At 40.9% G+C, this 21,246-nt stretch overlaps 1 protein-coding gene across 10 annotated transcripts in view; it reads right to left on the bottom strand.

The window, feature by feature from the left end:
• rimbp2a (RIMS binding protein 2a) overlaps window positions 1–21,246 on the bottom strand; it is a 55,023-nt gene that overhangs the window by 23,239 nt on the left and 10,538 nt on the right. For all 10 annotated transcript variants that reach the window (XM_068573961.1, XM_068573962.1, XM_068573956.1 and 7 more), the window contains one exon: window positions 1,835–1,924. In XM_068573961.1, the coding sequence (XP_068430062.1) occupies window positions 1,835–1,924 (90 nt within the window). The remainder of the gene's footprint in view (window positions 1–1,834; window positions 1,925–21,246) is intronic.

The following is a 21,246-nucleotide window of genomic DNA, read 5'->3' as shown; positions in this document are numbered from 1 at the left end:
AAGGTCAGCAGAGACACAAGTAAACAGACGAACAACAAAGAGAGGGGAAACACTTTCATTTCCTCCCTGTTTTTTTTACTCGAGGAGCCTAAATGTAGCATTTATTCAGTTTTTTCAAAGGGGAAAAGAAACATGCAATTTTTATGAGGTTTGTTCTTGCAGTAGACCTACTTTTTACATTTATGAATAGAGGCTGTTCTTTTCTTGCTGGAGGGTTGATTGGGAGTTCACAGTTTGAAGAGAAATTAATCAGCACATTTCAATTTAGCCTTGATGAGACAGAGCTGCTGACTTAAGCGTTCTGCCTCTCGCTCCTTCATCAGTCAGAGGCCTTGAGTCAAGCTGGTTCCTCCCAAGGTGGCCTCATAGGACCGAGCAGAACCATCCCTCAGCCGTGCACCAATCATCTCATTAACTAGCAAAAGAGATGAGCATACAATAGATAAGCTTGCTTACTCAACTGCACAAAAACTACTCCGCTTCAGAGCGAATGAGTTCATTCGTATTGGGGAATTTAGGACTGGAGCTCTACTAATCTGAGCTACATCACATCGGGCAAGTAGCATAATAATAACGTTCAGGCATTCATCTAGATACCCAAAGATGGTTGACATAATAATAATACAATTCTATTTATTCCAGGCGAGCACAAACAACCTTTACAGTTAATATAAGCGCAGAACAGAGACATTTATCAAATCAAACTTTAAAAACCGTGGCCAGGTAATAAATTACCATCTCCTGTGAATAAATATACTAATCTAATATATATTTGATAAATAGTCTGTCCTCACACACAGCCCCCTGACTCACCATTGGCAATTCTGTATAGGAGTGGAAACAATAACATGAAAATTGAGTCCAATACATGCCCACTATGATTTTCAATATGTTTCCTTTTGAAACTGTCAGAGATACGTAGTTAATTTTCTTTGACTCTCTGACAAATAGCCTCCACAGACAGTCCAATGTATTTTCTGTAATTACCTTGTCTAATAATATCAACACTCTCTTCTGTTCTCTGCCTCTTTTCCCTCTTTCATCCCTTCATTTCCTCTCTACGCTCTGGCCACCACGTGCTGCCAGGATTGCTCTTACCAACCAGTTGCGCCTCATTCATACTGTGTATGTGGCGAGACTGGGCACACATCTTTTTCATCTCGGTGCCCACCTTGTCTGTGCACAGATGGCATCTTTTTGTGTGGCACTCTGGAGCAAAAGCTCCGAGCCAAGTCCCTGGACACGTGTCAAATCTGCCCCCTCTGTGAAAGTCACTATTAGCGCCAGAGTAGCTAATCGCCTACCATCACAGACTGTCTCCATCTGTGTGTGTGTGTGTGTGTGTGTGTGTGTGTGTGTGTGTGTGTGTGTGTGTGTGTGTTTATGTATGCATGTGTGAAGTGGGAGACTGGCTGGCTGTGCCAGTGGGGACACGAGGATGAGAGAGGAAACGTGGCGATGATGTGTGTGTGTGTGTGTGTGTGTGTGTGTGTGTGTGTGTGTGTGTGTGTGTGTGTGTGTGTGTGTGTGTGTGTTGAAGATGGAAGACTTGACTTTAATGGCACATGTGGGTGAAGAAGCAATATAAAGAACATGGAGGGACAACATGTGAAAACATGTATGATGATGATAAAAATTGCAGATTGATGTATTGATCTGCAGAGACAGTTCACACATAGCAACACATAACTGATGTTATAGTCCTTTGAAAGACCATGTGCTTATGATACGTAACACTTTTATCATTGGTAGTGCAATATACAATGGATTTTACCATTGTTTGTTTGTTTGTTTGTGTGTTTGTGTGTGTGTGTGTGTGTCTTCACAGCCATACCTGATCATACTCGGACGTATTCAGGTGGTGGTTGATCAGCTCGAGGTTCAGACGATTTTTCTCCTGCAAGGCAGCATGGAGCTTTGCCCTCTAAGTAAGCGAGAGACACAAAAGAGAATTGAGTGTGTTTTTACATTGTGATGCATCCTCGTCCTAATTGCAAAGACTTTCATGTCTGACTGCATCATGTATGCAAGCCAACCAGCGCAACTCCATCTTAAAACTATTATATAAACGACAGATGAAATACTCAGGTTAGTGCCGATCCCTCCCCTCCGTCTGTACGCATGTGTGTGTGGGGGGCTAAGCTTTTCTCTAAGATGCTGTCTGGAGGACAAAACCCACAGCTGCACACTGTCACCCTCCATTTGGTATATGGTATTAGGAACGGACGGGGAGAGCTGAAAAAAAATGTGTGTTGATGGGGAGGTAGGTGGGGGGGGGGCACAGGAAGAAAGAGAGGTGGAGAGAGAGAGGGATGGAAAAGAGGAATAGGAAGTGGGAAATGGTTTGAGGGAGAAATATTCAGGAAAACCTAACAGACTGAGATGAAAGGATGACATGAGGGAGTGCTGAATATGTCAGTTGAATGCTAAATAAGCAAATGAGTGCATAATGTGAGCCAAAACGCAGAGAGCTCAAGATGAGATTAAGTTGCATGCCACGTAAAAAATTAAAAAAAAGGATTGAAAAGAGGTGTGCAGTTCCTATCTGCACTCTCTGCTGCCCAGAACCACATTCAGAAGTAGTCATGCCACTGGTGCTGCAGGTACTCAAGCATTACATAATTACGGCAGACTCAAACTAGGGCATCGCTCTCCTCCTATCACAGCACTGAGCATTTAAGAGACTGCGACTGGTCATATCCTGGCCCATAATACCACTTCATGCCAGTGCACTGAGTGCGTACTGTTGATTGTCATTCTCAGCATCCCCATCCTAATATGTGGATAAGTCATTTATAACAGCAGTCAAGCCTTTTCTCTATTCAGCTTTGTCTTTGTACAGAAAGCAACAGGAGTCGACCACAGCTTCTATTTTCCTCATATGTCTAGCACATTAAAATTGTGGCTTCATATGAATCTAAAAATATCGCCCCAAATAAAAAGACAAAGTATAAAAGTAAAAAGAGTGTTCAATCCAAATTGACACCAATGTGTAACGAGCTGAAAAACGTCCGACTGGCAAAATGCATTCTCGCTCCAAAAAGGACAGCTGACTGGGTTCTTTTTGTTCCACACCAATGAGCACCATGTAAACACTGTGGCACCCCTCACATACATGTAATACGCTCTCTTGAGCCTGATTGCTATGATACAGTCACGCAAAAGAGGAGTTCCGGCAATGTACGTCGGCTGCCGCACAAGAGAAGATTGTGCAGCTCAGAGGCTTATGATCAAATTTATCAGTACAAATCGAGAAACTCAATAAACCCAAGCCAAGAGGGGAAGAGAGAAAAACAGAAAGCGAGGGGCCAGGCAGGTTCATCCCTCTCTTTGTGTGCAGGCAGAGAGACAGCCAGGGCTGTCAGAGGAAGACACAATCAAACCGAGACAGAGATAGAGAACAGACAAGGACGGGAAGACACAGAGACTGCTGAGTGAGTTCACACGCTGCTCTTATTGTGTAACGCTACCTCTGCATCACATCACCGCAGACTAGAGGAGGCACAATTGTAATGAACCGCACTAAGCTACAGTAGCATCCAAAAATGATCTTGTTCCTCTGCCTTTGACTGGTAATTTTGGAAGACGTGACACATCATGAGGTGCCAGCTGCAGTCGTCCTCTGCACTGGCACACCAGGACGTGGCCTTGTTGTTGACACCAAAGGGAAGCATGGTGGGGGTTGGAAGGGATGTAAAGATAACTGGAAAGAAGTGATGGACAGGTTAAGTAAAGACAGTTCAAGCAAAAGAAAGTTTGGGGTTCATTTAAGGTTGCCATGATAACAAAAGAAAGAAAGACCCATAGAAAAAAGAGAATGACCTTTCAAAAGGCTTCTTTTCATGGGCCTCAGGAATGATGTCTGCTTCTCTACTTCCTCCCACTTCCAGTGAATCACACATTCACAGCTCTGCTTAACACTTTGCAACATCTTGTAAACACATTGCTATACTGCTAAGCCAAGGGACATGCGCACACATCCCTGCGCCAATTGAAACCTACAATATGCACAAATAAACAGAGCAATCTGGTGAGAATATATGAATTATTTGATAATTAGACCTTCTCTGATGGAAAAAAAAAACACTTTCAAAAGGTGATTAACAGCAGTCTGAGGACGTCTATGCAGATCCATGCTTGAATGAAAAGTGTGGCGTGCATGTGAATTTGTGCGTGGTTGTGAAATTTGAGATCCATATATGTGTGTGTGTGAAAAGAGTGGACAAGCTCGGGGGAAAGACTTCAACGCCAGTAATGACTAATTCACTTTGACAACTTATTTCTTCCTTCCTCTTCTGTTTTTTCTCTCTCTCCATCTAACTTTTATATGCGTACACACACACAAACAGACACACACACACACACACACACACACTAGAATCTACCCTGCATTCGACGAGAGTCTGCATCAGGAGTAGTAGTTTGTATGATGTTGTCGGAGCAAAACAGAAACCTTACAATAGGTAAAGTAACTTTTCTACAACTGTAATCGTATGCTTCACTGCAAAGAAAAATGAAGGAGAAAAAAACAGTTTATTGGTTTTCGTCATATGAACCAGACCAGGAAGTTTCTTTGATTTAGCAACAAGCTGTCAGAATACTATCGTGTCTTCATTACCAGATGACAAGACGTGGAGCAGAAATATATGTACTGTATTCATACTGATCCAAATTGGATGGCAAGAATCTTAAAATATTCTCTCTTTAATAAAAAAGTACATCCAGCTTTGTCCTCTTAACTCTTTTTGTATTTTTCTATGCAGGCTTAAAATGTATTTCAGGAAGTGTTCGTGCTTTTGAATTGCCACTGAAGAATAAAACAGACGTCAATGGGAATTAATTGCAACATTCAATTATTGCTTCTAGCAAGCCCACAGAAAATTTCACGGACAGGATTTTGGATTTGCTTTATTTAGAAATACAGGTTTTGGATCTTATTGGTAATATTAAATATTGCAGTTTCATATTTGAGGAAGCATTAGGCAGTAGCTGCTGCACTTATAATGGAGAACAGATGAAAGATTAAGTAATTGGTGCAGATTGAGATTTTTGCGATGGCTACTGCCGACTCTAAATGGGAGTTTTTTGTGGGTAGAGGATTGCTCTCCATCAACTCCTCGGGGGATCGTCGTTAATCAGATGTCACGATGAAACACTTTGTTCCACTTAATCGTGGACGAAAACACACTGACGACATTAGCTGTCTTCAGTGGGAGCACCAGTGAAGTCACAGATAAGCAAAGATGTCCTATCAAATCTAATAAGTGAATATATATATATATATATATATATATATATATATATATATATATATATACATACATACATACATACATAAATGAATATACAATTGCTTCTGCAACATACTAAGTTATGTTACATTTGATCATCAAAATAATATTGTATATTTTTTTCCAACATCAACTCCATGTTAAAGTTAAACTGGAGTTCATGACTTAGGTGTGGAGATCATAATAGAAAAATGTATTATCTTTACAGAGACCTCTCCTCACTCTCAACCCACAGATAAAGCAAAATCTCTTCTTTGTCTTCCTGTGTCAGTAATATTAGGTACTGGTCGTTGAAAATGATCCTCAAACAAGAGGCTTACGCTTCTGTATCCGTGGATTTCCATCTTATTTTAAATATTGTAACATTATAAATTCATATTATAATTTTGCATCAATGCTATTCTTTAAACTTTGTGCAGTGTTAAACGGGACGACGACAGTTAATGTGTGTGTGTGTGTGTGCGTGTGCGTGTGTGTGTGTACCAACAGCCGTGTCTGTATCTGTGTCAGAGATTGTTCTGCACTTACGTGGTTAGAGAATGAGCAAATGGAGTCATGCTGGTTGTCCAACCACTTAAAACAGCTGCAACATCAGCCGCCTGTTCAGCACGGTGCAATAGCTGAAGCAATCAGGACCATGGACAGTTCCCTCCACTGTGGGGCCTTCTCAACTACTGTGGATCAGTGTTGAGAAACTGGATGAAGACTTTAACATCTGCTTTAATGATTCAACTGTGCATGTTTCAACTGTCAATTTTATTATGTTCTACTGCGTTAAAGCGTGACATATTAAAAGCTGGGATGTATACATTCACATACACTTTTGAAGTATATTTACATACATAATAAAGGAATATGATTTAACTTTTTTATTCAAACTACTTAATAGCATCTGACACCCTTTAAAACAAGTTGATTCAGTTGCTGTAACATCAACTACAAATCGCTTCATACTTCAGTACTAATCTTTTTTAGGGCATGTCATGGAATCCCTCAACTTCTATTGGAAGATGTTTCTAATAATTGCAGGATTGTAATTCTCACCCATAAAGTAGCCTCCATCACATCTTTTGATGCCTCAGTGAAACAAATCAATCATCTTCATGTTCTATGACCGTCAACTACATTTTACCACACATGTGTTGTAATAACATGACGTAATATGAAGCTGTGACATCTCCCATTTGAACCCTCCTTGACGTGCATGAGGACGTACATATATATGAACAAGCGACATGTTACACAGCAATTTTCCTGCTATTCCGCTGACTGACAGTTGGTAACATTAAGGTGTGAAGAAACGTCGCAGCTGGCCAGCAAAGGCAGCAAAAAGAGACTTCCAGGCTGGCAAATATAGATGTAATCTATTATAAATGCCCACAAAATCAGCTCTGCAATTAGCGTCTGTTATATAATCACAGTGTAATGTAGTTCTGAGCAGGAATGGTTGCCTTGCACAAAAATCAAGCAGCATTTATACGATGATTGCAGCGGTGGTACCAGGTATTGCTGGAGTGTCGCAAATATTATTTCACAATGATGATCAGCCACCAGAAGCGTAGTTCAAGGTGCCATACCGAAAATGAAAAGAAACTTTTAAATTCGACCGTACTATTAACTATGAACAACAATATACCTATTAACAACAATATACCATACCCAAAAGAGGACACACTTTCAAGGTTGATGTTAACTTTAAAGCAGTTGAGTACATCCCCACTTAAGGAATTGGTTATGAAAACGAGGGACATTTTGGAGATTTATTGTGTAGCATTAGTAAGCTCTTCACTGCAGCATAAAAGATGATCTATAACACAGTATTTGTCCTCTGAAGGGCTTCGTAGGTGTTTGGCTTTTCATAAGAGACTTCTAGCCCACTTTATATTCTGGAGAAATATGAAGTTCTTTGGCAGACTATAGCAAGCCTCAAGATCATTTTTGATATCAATCGTTACAATGCAAAATACTGCGCAATACTACTTTTTTGCAACATATGCATTTGGCACCTGGACAACTACTTGCTAATAGCTGCACATTCATTCACAGTACAGTCACAAAACAGACATGGAGTATTCAAGTGTGCCATCTTACTTGGCATGCAACCTTTTGCATCACTCATCTATTCTTCGTGCTTCTAATGAAGTGCGGTAAATGTTACCAATGTATTTTTCATCAACATGCTATAAAATTGTATCTTTTGTGTCCATTTCAACTTCTGCTAATGTGTTTCTGCAGGTGAGTACTACTGTTGTAGCGGGCTAACTTCCCTACCGACCTCCAGCAAGTTGCAGACTCACTGGGGGGAGGTTTTGCAGTCACAGCTTAAACGTGCAGTGGAGTAGCAGATAAAGGAGTAAAGTTTCACAACCTTCGACGTACACTTGTCAAAGACAGCACATTGCTATGACCAAATGAGTGACAACTTTGTTCGGCTTCATTTATGTAACTAGAGTCGCATAAAATCATGGTGGAATTAACAAGCTTGCTGGATAACTTTGTGACAGCTGGCTAATATGCGTTAATGCTACACTGGTTACAGAAATTTAGCCCCACAGACGTGTTGCCATCACAACAACTCACAATCATTTGCATTTTCGTTTGTACTCGTCAAATGACAGTTCAATGTCCATTCTACTTCTCCATTCTTCTATTTATGTGGTGTACACTGTGGATGCAGATGGCAGTGGGTAACATCAATATAGTCAAGTCAGTTGAAGCGTGTGTGTGTGTGTGTGTGTGTGTGTGTGTGTGTGTGTGTGTGTGTGTGTGTGTGTGCGTGCAAGCATGAATGAGTTGCATAACTAGCATCTCCAGGCATACATCAGCCTTAAGCTCTTGTGCATCCACAGTGCTCCAGACCTCTCATTCGAATCCTAAAGATTAAAAATAAAATGATTCACGTGGCAGGAACATAATAATCACATAATAAACAAATACATACTCTATTAGGTTAAAACTCTAAGTGCTCATGATGTATAATACCCTAATCATTTGAGGAAACCCCCTGTTGTTGGTGGATATGTAAATAAAGATTTTTTTTTTTTAAATGACTCACTCCTGCAGATTTAATAATGTGGATCAACTGGAGCTTGAATGGAAACCCAGCCTACGCAGTCAGAGACGTTTAATATTAATGTCTCAAGCCCAAAAAACTCTACATCAGCTCAATGTGGCAGCAAAGATTTTATGCACATATAAAATCTTCTTACTAGGAATGAATCCCTGCACGGACTGTACAGTCTTTTGTGATAAGTGAACCCAACATACTCAAGATTTTACCAAGAATAATAAGTGTTCAAAGACTCATAACCAAGCACAAATAAAGTGCCTTGCGGGGTATGACGTTTTGAAATGTGTTCACCTTTTCTATCGAGCAAGAATCAAACAGCTTGTGTTTTGTTTAAACGTCCCGGTTACTCCCAGAGCGCAGAGCGGGAGACAATCCAGAGTTTTATGGAGGAGAGAAGACAGAGGAGAGGCAGGGAGAGGCCGGCGCTAGCGTCAGGAGAGATTAACTTCTCCTCCATGTAATACACATCCTCATTCACCTCACTCTTCGACCTCCTCTGTCGCTTCTCCTGTTACTCATCGTAACTCTGCTAAGATTCTGTAATGCTCATGCTTGTGTATGTGTTGTAAACATATAACCAGTTTATAGAGTGTTTACTTATGAGTCTTCACAGATGCTCAGGGACACGTGTATTGCAAGAAAGCAGAGCTGATTTGTACATGTCAAACTACTTTTTGGTCCACATCTGGGGCAAGTTACCAAATAGCTATGGTTTCCATTTTCTCTATTAGTGGCCCGTTTTACCAAATGTGCAACATGCAAGCTGCAATTTTCATCGTGAGACCATTTCCTCTCCTGTTAAGTTTGACACGTTTCACTTCTCAAAACAAACAGGATGTGAGCGATGCATGAGCAAGTGGGACTCAAAAGATTGGCACAATGAGCAATAGGGAAAAGCCATGTGAGATGCAGCCTCAAGATGTCTGTACTCTGCGACCCTTCTCGCATCGGGTGACATGTAGTGGCCTCATGAGATTGTTATTGCACAATCTGTTTCAAATTGTGCAAATTGTGCAATGAATGCCTCGTGAGTCATATAGCTTTTGTAAAATCAGACGCAAGAACTCAAGTAATATGTTTTTCGCAGTAGCATCAGTTCATAGGTGTATTCAGTGTCACCTTCTGATTGCTTGGTTTGTAAACGCGGGTTGTATAGTAGTTGACGAATTGTTAGATTTTGCTCTAAAATGTTGTCTTAGCTTGTCTTTGGTCACTGAACTGAATATAGACAGACAATATATGATCCAAGAATACGTTTTTGATTGACATTCAAAGATTTCACCATGTTTCTTTCATTAAACTGAAAGAACGTGTTTACATTTGAAGCACAATTTCATGAAAGACGTAAACTGCAACTAGTCCCAACTGGCTCGAAATCCAATCTGAAAGTGGTCTGAAAAGAAGCAGGAGAAAGATAGAGCCCATGTGAGCATATTAACTTTGACTGTGTACTATATATGATATGTAGAGTTGCTCCAGCTGTATAAGGAAGGCCCTCCGGGAGAATCACTGGCCTCGCTCGGGAATACACTTGCCCCACGGGGAACATTAGGGCAAGGAAACGTGCACATTGAAGTGTGTGCACGCCCTGTATGTACAGACTGAGGGAGCCGGCAGTGAGAGTGAAATAGGGCTCCCATGACGTGAGAAGCAAAGCTTCCAGTCACATTGATGACATAACACATTTGATGTGAACAAGACCTATTGTTCCCTCAGGCCACAAAGAATATCAGAGGCCTGGAAAATAAATTCTGAGGAAGATCAGTGTAATGCTAATGAGAAGCCCAAGAGCTGGTTAGGGATTACATGTGCTTCGATGGACCTTCATGCTCACATAATGCTTGGATGGAACTCCATGCTCAGAATACACACATGCACACACAAAACACACTGGAGCTGGCGTATAAATGCTCCAGAACAAGCAAATCCATAAAACTCTCACACAAACCACACCCGGCCAGGGATGCACACACATTTCTATATGTGCATTCACAGACTCACACACAATACCCACAAATACCCACACACACACACACACACACACACACGTGACCCCAATCTGCAGCAAAACATACTGCACAAGGTGCTAAATAATTTACATCTGACCTCATTGCACAGTTGCTAAAATGTACAGTACGCTAGAAACACCGACGGAGCCTAAGCAGAGGTTTCCTCGCCACTGCTTTCGAGACCAAAGCCTACTGTATGTATATCCTATTACAAAAAGAGCAAACGGTACAAAATTAGCATTTTATACTCATCAGCAGATGCTTCAAAATGCAGCAAGCAGTCTTCTTGCAAAGACAAAGCACTGGGAGAAGGTTATGCAGTGTGGGCCTCTTTGCATCATCGCAATAGATAACTCATTTTAGAGTTTTTGTTTACATTGTTTACATCACCAGGCAGTGGACATTGAAGTCCCTGAGTACATGTCTTAGTTGACTTACAGGAGCAATATGGTCCGGTTTCAGCTTTGGACACATTCACAAGCTTTACTGTTTTCTCATACTGTCTGAATATACCTGTATTGACCGCTGAATATTGGTGGCTGGTGTTCTGAAAGCTTATCTTATTTCACATTGTGTGGGTTGGTAGGCACTCCAGATACCCATAAGCATGTGCATGAGCACTGAGAAAGTATGTTTTTCATGATAGGTCCTCTTCAAGTCACTCAGGTTGACAAACCAATGACTTGTGGCTGTTTTTACTCCGTTTTGGATAAAATGAAGAACAAGCATTTGATAAACTTTGAAACAGTTTTTGCTATCAATATCAAAGAGGTTCATGAATATTCTTCATTTGTATTCCTTAATGGATATATTGCTCTTGTGTTGAGGTCATTTCAGTTTTATTAATTCAGTTTTGTTGCTCTTGCATTTGTTTCTATCTTGCCCATTTGACATTTTGCAATAAATACTTATTGTGAGGCACTTACATAAATAAATCATAATTATCATAATCATTACTTTAGATATATACCTGCTATTTATTCTACATTAGTATTGCACAAGCTACCAAATGGTTCCTCTTGTGAGCAGAGCAACAGAGCAAAAAAGAAATGGGACTGCTACCATGACTACATAATGCTAATGTAGTGCAAATCACCTTTAATCCCTCACAGACTTCTGTCTCATCAAGCTCACAGATGTCTGGAGAATGTTTCTTAAAAAAAAGGCTTTGAAATGAGACCTTGAAATTTAAAAACAATCACTTACAGACGACAGACAGTTGCTATCATCTGGGCTCAAAACAAGTTTTACTGTAGAAAACAACAGATCAGTTTGTCTCTGCTATTTTTAACTTACATTTGTGCTTAAAATTCTGCTCAGGATGCAATGACAAGAAAAATATAGAAAATTCCATAATGGTTCATATAACAGTGTGCGGCAAATGCATGTGACCGAGTTTTAGGTCTCAAGTGAGCAGGACTCTGTGACACAAAGCAATAGGGGACAGTTACAAAAGCACAGGTCCTGTCATGTCATCTGTATCCAAACAGGCTGGTGTGTTTGTCAGTGTGTACTGCTCTCTCTCTCTCTCTCCATCATTTCTCTCTTCCACCCTCTATCTAGTTGCCCTTGGTGTTCACTCCACCAAAGGCTCCTCTCCTATGTTTAATCATTCAAGCTCATCCAGACACAAACCACTGGGGGCTGAAAGAAAGAAGGAAGGTAAAGGATGGAAGAGTTGAGTGAAGGGAAATGTAGAGAAAGACAGAGGCACAAGGCAGGTGTAATTTAGGTAATCAAGTCGTAATTTAGAGACTGAGTGGAAAGTGTGATCTCAACAGAAAGGAGACGAAGGGGAAGGAGAAAAAGGGGGAAGTGATGGGAGAAGTCAACCTAAAAAAAGGACAGGAGACAGTGGGAGACAATTAGTGCTGCGGAATAAACAGGCCTTTAATCAGCATGTGTCTTTGCTAAAGGGCTCACCTAGCCTTGTAGTGCCATGGCGACATGATGGAGCGAAACAAAATGAAATAGGTCACAAATATAGGCTTTTGAAAAGGCACTTTGGTCTGCTACCCAATCCGAGACGTATGCCACAACTTTTACAACAACTACAACATGAACTCGGTTCAGGGTCATATAGAGGCTTTTAGTGATGTCATCCAGAGGGCTATGTGTACCTGATACTCAGTTAAGTGATGTAGATGGCAGATGAAGAAGAAATACATGTGGTAAAGCCTGCCAGTCAGACAGGAAACATATGCTAAAACAAATTTGTTGTACAATCATTCTGTAAAAATCAGTTAATTGCATCTGATTAATTAGCTTGGTCAATTAATGCTGAAATACCTCCATGCACCCTTTCATTTTAAATGTATTTGTATTTAGACTTCAATCAGACATTCGTTTACTACCTACACTCCCTCTCTTCCACCTCTCACTTTCCCTCTGTGCCCCACCCTGCTCTTTTAGCTTTTTTCCCTCTGCAGTGCCCTGTCTCTTTCCTTTAATAAAACTTCTGTGTATCTTGAAAAGCTGCCAGGAAATGTGCGGAGGAAACGTTCCTTCATTGTTTCCCTCTCTGCTTCCCCCGCTGGCAAGATGACATCAACACGTGTATGCTAGCAATCAATACAGCACTCACTCATATTCAGGCATGTGTTCGCATTCGGAGATACACACATTGCAAACACACACACACACATACACACACTCACTCACAACAGGGGGGAGGAGAGGAGGTGATGGGGTTGCTATAGAAACTGTTCTCTTTCAGGTATGGTGTGTCAGGATGATAAAAAAAAAAAGTAGCAACGAAGAATCACATCCAACATATCTGATGCCCTTTGAATCGTCTGAATGTAAGCCGGCGTGCAAGTATCGCAAACACAAGCAGTCGAGTTTATTTGCTAATTTGAACCTGCAGGATGAATGAACAGTTAGCAAACCAAAGATGCACAGTGAGAGTGCACACGAGTAAGCAATAGAGTCTTGTACAAAACGATAGTCGACTCTATATGATGTGGATGTGTAATAGAGTTCAGTAAGCACGTACGGATACGCACAGTGAAAGAAGTGTGTGCAAAGGCATGTAATCCAGAGTAACTGCGGAAAACGTGTGATTGTCGGATTGTAAAGTGCACAAAGGTTTGCTAATGTGCAACTCTCTGTCCCCACATGTGTACATATGTGTTTATTGACATGTGCAGCCACGCCCCTACAAGGTTGTTTCTGTTCAGGGATCATTGTAGCGTCTGCATGTCCTAAGGAATGTGATTAGTCAAGGAGGGTGTCTTTTGGCTGCCAAACTCACTGATAATCTCAGGAGAGGAGCAAGGAACTCAGCCATGAGACTGAAAACACAAGTTTCATCTTCTTTCCTCCCCTCTCTCCTCCTCGCCCCCTAGCATCCAACTGAACGTCAGCTGGCACAGCCAACCAGTCTGCCGCATGGAGATGAAGAAGTGGAAGAAGAAATGGGAGAATGGTGCAAGAGGAGCGTAATTAGGGGAGTGTAAAAGATGTGTCACCATCTATTCTGAAACTTGATTTGTACACCTTCATGTGTTAAAAAAGAAGAAAAGGGAGGGACAAAAAGGGAACGAGAAAGAGATAGTTACACTACTCACATGAAGCAAAATACTGCAAAAGAGACCGTCTAAGCACCAATACTTTCTCTCTCCTCTGCTGTATTTCTCCTTTGGTCTCTCACCCACCCACACAGCCATACATTCAAACATATGTATGGTGCAGGGATATGAATGTATATTCTAACACACACACACACACACCAGTCATTCAGCATCCCAGCAAATTTCACACATACTTTGCGCACAAAACGCGATAGGACTATTTTTTCTTTGCTTGAAAAGGACTATAGTGAGACATGAGAAGAAACACATGTTGAAGTTTTCTTTCATTGCAAATTGTTGTATACCTAACTTGCTCCCAAAACATTAGCATGACCTTGCCCAGTTGTATCTAGTTTATTATCAAACTTTTTCACTGCTCGAAACACTTGTTAGCACACCTGGTTCCCACAAAAAAATCATTTAGGACATAGAAAGCGATGTGATTTTCTTTTTTTTTTTTTTTACAAAGCAGGGATTGATATTTTATATAAAGACACAACAGTTTGTATGGGAAGCAACATGGGAGGGGAGGATCCATAACCCTTGTGATTGAACATGTGATATTATGTGATATTATATGTGTATTTATAATCTAAATGAAAATGGTGATGTATGTATTTTGGCATAATATTTAGGTGGTTAAGTGGGTTGATAAAATACCTCTTGTTCTTTCAACCAGTGTGTAGGATTTAGGGAATAATGGAATAAAATGTGTTTTCATCTCACCTGAAACTAGCTTTACTAAAATTATTCTAGCTTAGAATTAGTCCTTTAAATTTTGGTCCTCTTCACGCAGTGCACCGAGCTGCACTGTCATGTTTCTACAGAAGCCCCAAAAGGGCAAATTAAACATCGGCTTTAAAGAGAACCTTTCACGTTTTAACGTTACCTGAAGGCCACCGTAGTTCTCTGACACAATTGGAACGGGAGGGGTGAGAGGAACGGTGTTGCAACCTCACTGCTAGGAGTCACTAAAACCTAAACATTGCTCCTTTAATACAATTAAATACAGCACCATTTCAACAGCACCATAACCTATAGCCTATAATACTATAAGGTTGAATCGATATCTCTCAACAGAAACTGAACATGAAGGTATGAATTGAAAGGGGGCGGGGGTCGTGTTACACTTCACTAGCTACTATAGGTGCACCTAATAAACTGGCAAATGAGTGGATAGAAGCCAGCGTCTTCCAGTGAGCGCGCACACACACACACACACACACACACACACACACACACACACACACACACACACACACACACACACACACACACACACACACACACACACACACACACACACTTCACTAGAGACTTTGCCTCAAATAACTGGAGAACAAATGTCTATCAGCCACGAGTTGGTTAATATTCATCACCAACACCTGGCAACCCCTCAGTGGGCAGGAACCAGGAAAAGCTCAGGTTTCAGGAGCCGATAACGTCAAAGCACACACACAAAATCTATTTGCTTGACAAAGCATTACACTATTGTCTCTCTTCCAGTGTGTCCAAGGGCTTGTGTGAACATGTGTCTACACATATGCTGCTTTACACACGAATATGAATAAATTCATTTGACATCAGTCATCCTACACTTTGAAAAATCCATGTGCAAACACACACACAGGCACACAATCACATGCACATACTAACCTTTCTAAGCCACAAACACACCATTAGACCAATACACCGTAACCCCACCCCCCACCCTTCAGTACACACCGCACACACCCACACATCTCCAAACAGGTGGCCCTGCTACAGTCAAGAAACAGAGAAAGCTAGAGGTTGCTTTTTCCTCATTAAGTCCCAGAAAAGACAAAATGTACAAATCCTCCTCTCCCTTCCACCTCTCTGTGGAAGTCTGTCTCCTCCTGCCGCAGCTGCACAGACAGCTTTTCCCCAGCTGCTTGGCTATGCTAACCCTGTGCACTATATATAGGACTCACCGAAGCTAAATCAAACAAAACACACCCGGGCCAATAAGACATGCAGCGGCAGTAAAGGGGAAGCCGAGTGGTGATAAAGGGTTGGTATTTACCGTGAGTGTTGGCTAGCATAGGAGCATCTTGACAGAGGTGTCGCTTACTCCTTCTTCCTCCTTGCTCTGATCTCCTCCCTTCTTCCCTGCTCTCTCTGGGTGGGGAATTGTCAAACAGCTGCAGCAGCATCAGCAGCAGCATCAGTAGCAGCTCCGGGGCCTGTGTGTGTGTGTCTCTCTCTCCCCCTCTCTCTCTCTATCTCTCTCTTTCCTCCGCCCCCTCTCCACACACTCTCTCTTTCCTATCCCTTTCCTCTCACTCTCTCCCCACCCCCGAAGACCCTCCTCCTTAACACCCTTCCTCCATCATATTCTCTCTCTCTCTCTCTCTCTCTCTCTCTCTCTCTCTCTCTCTCTCTCTCTCTCTCTCTCTCTCTCTCTCTCTCTCTCTCTCTCTCTCTCTCTCTCTCTCTCTCTCTCTCTCTCTCTCTCTCTCTCTCTCTCTCTCTCTCTCTCTGCGTGTGCAGCAAGCTGCGGAAATCTACTCTGTTGAATTAATCAGCCAGCTCCACTGCTACAACTGTCGGCTACATCGGAAGAGGTATCGTTGGCAATAGGAAACCGGCATCTTGGAGTCTGGGATACAAATAGGGATGGTGTATTGGAAAGCTGCCCTATACAACCACAGTCTGGACCTTCCTGTCTGTCTGCCAAATTGACTGAAATGACAGCAGCCTGCATAATGCTCCTCCTCCTCCTCCTCCTCTTCCTCGTCTCTGCTCCCCGTCTTAAGCCATGACACTAATTGAACAGGGACTTGATTGATGCCACGTTTTTGCTAACATACAAACATCTGATAATGATGTTGTACTAGTGTAATTAAACAGAGTAAAGTTCAAGATGGTAAGTTGTATCAATCACTGTGAAAAGGCCTGCGATGAGATTATTGAAAAGGAAAATTTGTGTATATTGTGAATGGTGTAAAAATACATAATAGAAATAAAAGTGTATTCTACTGAAATTTGGGTTTCAGCACTATTCTTACTTCAATTTATATAAGTTTAAGTGAGAAAATTAAAGTGCCTTAGTTTACATACTTAGATTAATATAAGGTATATGTCTGCAGTTGTGTAATGCATGGTGAGCCCCTGCTGTGCTTTGAGGTAAACGCTAACAACAGCATGCTATCATGCTTACAATTACGACAACACCCTGACAAGTGATATTTATCATGTTTACCATCTTCGTCTAGCATGGTAGCAAGATACAATTGCTTATTAGCATCAAACATAAAGAATATGCTGATGTAAGTAGATGTGCAGCAAATTGGTCTTAAACCAAAGTAGCGGGCAAAATATTTGTATTGATCTGTATTGTATCATGAATGTTTAATTTTATGGCAATCCATACAATTTAGATTTCCGTCAAAGTCAACCTCATGCTGCTGCTAAAGGACAATTCAGAGGATCACCAAAGGTCAGCAGGATGAATCCCACTTATAGAGCCATAGAATAGAATGGCTAAAACATATATATTGATGAATATCTACATAATCTATCCATTTCAAGGCTAAAGGGGGTGAAATGACTTCTCTGTAATTTAACTACACACTTGTGGGATTTGGGAACCATGCTGAGATACTCCTATTACATTAAGACGGTTTAATACAAAGTTTTCTGAAAACACTGTCCAAACTTAAACTCTACATGCATTAATGGTGAGACCTCAATTTCATTCCCATGCCAGCAATTATTCCATTTTCGGTCTGTTCCAGCTCTAATCCTCACAGTTTCACAGCTTTTAGCCTTTAACTACAACACAAAACACACTTGCAATCACACTGCCTACACTTCCTTGTCACAATGAGTAATTATATCATATTGACATCAGCTTATGTGTTGGGGCTCAAGCGTGTCCATGCATGTGTGTTTGTGTGATTGAGAGTGTGGGTATACCACAGTTAGCCCCTAAAATGATTTAATCCGGTTAAGGGGATTTTCAATTAATCCAGGAGAGTCCTACATTTTGACAGTGCCATATTTTTAGCACATTTTCCTACTGATGCAACAGAATGTATTTTCCCCTGCAGTTTTGAAGCTAATATGATTCAGTGCTCACACAAGATGGACGGTAAATTTGTTTCAGAAACTTGCATCAGTGGACGCTCTAAAATCAAGCCAATTCTGGACACTTCTGTAACTGTCTCGGTAGCCATTATTCACAGATTTGTTTTATTGCCATTTCTACAGCAAAGTCAAACTCAAAGAAGGATGAAAGCAGCAGTTGCCTAGGAAGCAGCACTGTGGGGTACATTAATAACTGTGGTTATGCAGATTATGAGTCATAAATTTGAATATATAGACTTTCAATTTGAATATACAGACTGTAAATCACTTAATATGGTCATAATGATGTATACTGCTTGGTTAGACTTAAGTGTACCGTCATGGAAAACACCACATGAAACACTTCAGATTGGGATTTTTGAAAAAAAAACAGAAGGTCTACAAAGGACCTACCGTCATCAGTATGGAACATAAAACAGATAATAGTAGCATCTTATTTTTGTGGCTAGGGATTTGAATGTTTCCTTAGTAATAATAATCATAAGGGAAACTTGAATGGTAGTATTATCCACTCACAACCAGGAAGAAAGCATAATTCATTTAAAAATGCGTGTCTTGAAATAACTGTCAGAAAATTTCTGAAATTTGATCATCAAGCTGGCTGGCATGGCCATCAAATCTTCTTAAATCAATGAAGGCATGAAGCTGCACAGGCCAGATTAGTGGCCCCAGTCAACCTCAGTCAAGGAGGTTTGGACAGGAAGTAGGATGTGGATGGGAGGAGGGGGAGAGTAAAAGTATGGAAGACAAAGTGAAGCGGGAGGAGATGTGAGGGATTAAAAAGAGCTGAGAAAAACATAAAAAGAAAGAAAGACTCACAGATAAGAGCCTCAGACTGCTACAACTTGAAACGTGAGGATCACGTGACCAACAAATCTAGTGCTTCTACCAACAAGATAATCTGCTAGCATGTTTTCACTGCTGGCTGTGTGAGCTGTTACAATGTTGTCTATGAATGAATGCATTTTGCATGCAACGGGAAACGATTTTGGCTTCCGTTTGCAGTCTGAGTCGTATTGCACCATGATGTTTGAGCACACTTTGGTTGAATACAGATGAATAGTCCTTAGAGAGAGAAAAAGAGGCGGAGCGTCTTAGCTGAAATGCATTTTCAGACATAAAAAACCTGAATGTTTCCCACTTTTCTGGTCATTTCTTCTTAAGGGTAAAGCTTATGCCTTAGCTTTGCCTTAGCTCTCATTAGTTTGACTTAAGTAACAAGACAATGAATGGGAAAGGAAAAGGTAAAAAGAGGATAATAATGTTGTACAGAGACAACTCTGAATACAGAGAGAATAAAAACTTCATCACACCCTGTTTAATAGCAGATGTTAAAACAGTCTTGTGAGTCAAAAGAAAGATGTTTTCTAAATATCCTGTGGGTGGTGGAAGGTATCATTCCAGCTGATTTGTATTACATTACATTAAAATAGACTATTATTAAGTCAACCCTGGTTTGTCTGTGCATCTTTGAGTAGAAGCAGTTCAAATGGAGATTACTGGGTCAGCTGAGACAACACAGGCTATTAGTGATTATTGATTAGACATTCCTTTTTGCAGCGGGACATCCCATAACGTCACAAAGACGACCATGTGATGGGACCATGCTGCTAGCAGTACACAAACGTTGCCATAGGGACGGTGTCCAGGGAGACAGCTGTGGCCTTTTAACAGCAGCCACGCTGCACACAGAAGGTCATCCCTCACCTGAGGTACCTTTCTCCGACTGTCCGTCACAGATTGTTTCCAGGCAACCGGTCTAAAGCTCTTTTGTTTGTTTTTCCAGGAAGCAGTCCGCCCCTTTCAGTGTTTTTTCTTGCCATTTCAGAAGCAAAATAACAAATGAATTGGAAGAACAGATAGAAGACGTGAGAACCTCGCTGAAGGGCCTCATTCTCAACTATAAAACAAAGATTAAATGCAAGAGCGAAAGCCGGTGGATTGACTGTAGCCTGATCTAGCACCCTTCCCTAACTCTACAAAAGAGGAATAAAGTGAAAAGGAGGACCAAGCTTCATTGATCTGGGTGTGGTCCCTCTCTCAATTTATATATTTAACATAACTGTCTGTGACAGGTTGAGAACAATGTACTCAGGGATGTCACAATTTGAGTTAGTTATGAAACATAAGATTACCTAAATCTGCAGTATCTGATATGTCTTGCCATTTGGGGCAGCAAAAACATGCTGGAGACACACTGACACATTATCATCTTTTAAGTTGATATGGTGAACATGTTAGCAAACAGTCGTCACCTGGAGAATGCTCCAATAGCTCCAGCTATGCTATATATAATATATACATTCATAGTGAATACATACGGTAAGTAGTCATGTTATCCATTTATAATTATGAAGTAAATGTATTATATAACGTTAAGATATGTAATTGGTAGAGTTCTTACTTCTCTTGTTATTTTTTCTACAGACAAAAACCTAACAATTTAAAAAAAGGTGTTTTAATTTCATGGGCAATTAAGCATAGCTATGGCTGCTCGTACAACAGTTAGAAATAACTGCATTTTACTCACCCATCGTCCCCCGGTGCAACAAAGCTAGAAGCAAGTTATGCTGCTAATATGTGAAAAAATATATGATTTGTTTTATAATAACAACGTTATTAAAGACGCCATCCATCTAAACCATAAATAACTAGCTGGCTAATCAGACATGTGGCATATGTTTTGTATCAACATATTTTATCATCAATCTACTGAGTATTTTGTCTGGATCTAATATCACACAAAAGTGAGTTGGATAATCATCAAGAGCTGTTTCTAAATGTCACGTGGCCATATTTCCCTTTACTTAAGAAAGAATGAAAAGAAAGAAAAATGACTTTGCATTAAAGTCAAAATTGATGCATGTGATACACTGCCGTCTTCTCTATTCTTTGAGGAGTAAGCAGAGAGTCTATCTGCATGAGCAAACCTACTCTCGTGACGGAGCTTCTCTTCGTCCAACTGATCCAGAGCTGAGTCTGTCTTTGCATGAATGACCATGATGCAGTTTGTGATAGTGTAGCTGTCAGCAGTGACAGCAAAGCGACTGCCAGGCACCCAGCTGGACTACCTCCAACCACATCTACCCCCATATGAAAAACACATGAACACAAACACATACATAATTACATGGCATTATTGAGTTATGTTGCTGACTACTGCATGTTAGCAACGGTGACAGACGTGGCTCCTG

Source organism: Clinocottus analis, unplaced genomic scaffold (assembly GCF_023055335.1).
Source record: "Clinocottus analis isolate CAN_PGR_092001 unplaced genomic scaffold, fCliAna1.0.p SCAF_13, whole genome shotgun sequence".
Classification (NCBI taxonomy): domain Eukaryota; kingdom Metazoa; phylum Chordata; class Actinopteri; order Perciformes; family Cottidae; genus Clinocottus; species Clinocottus analis.
Note: the sequence above shows the minus strand (reverse complement) of the source record. Positions and strands in the feature narration are given on the sequence as shown.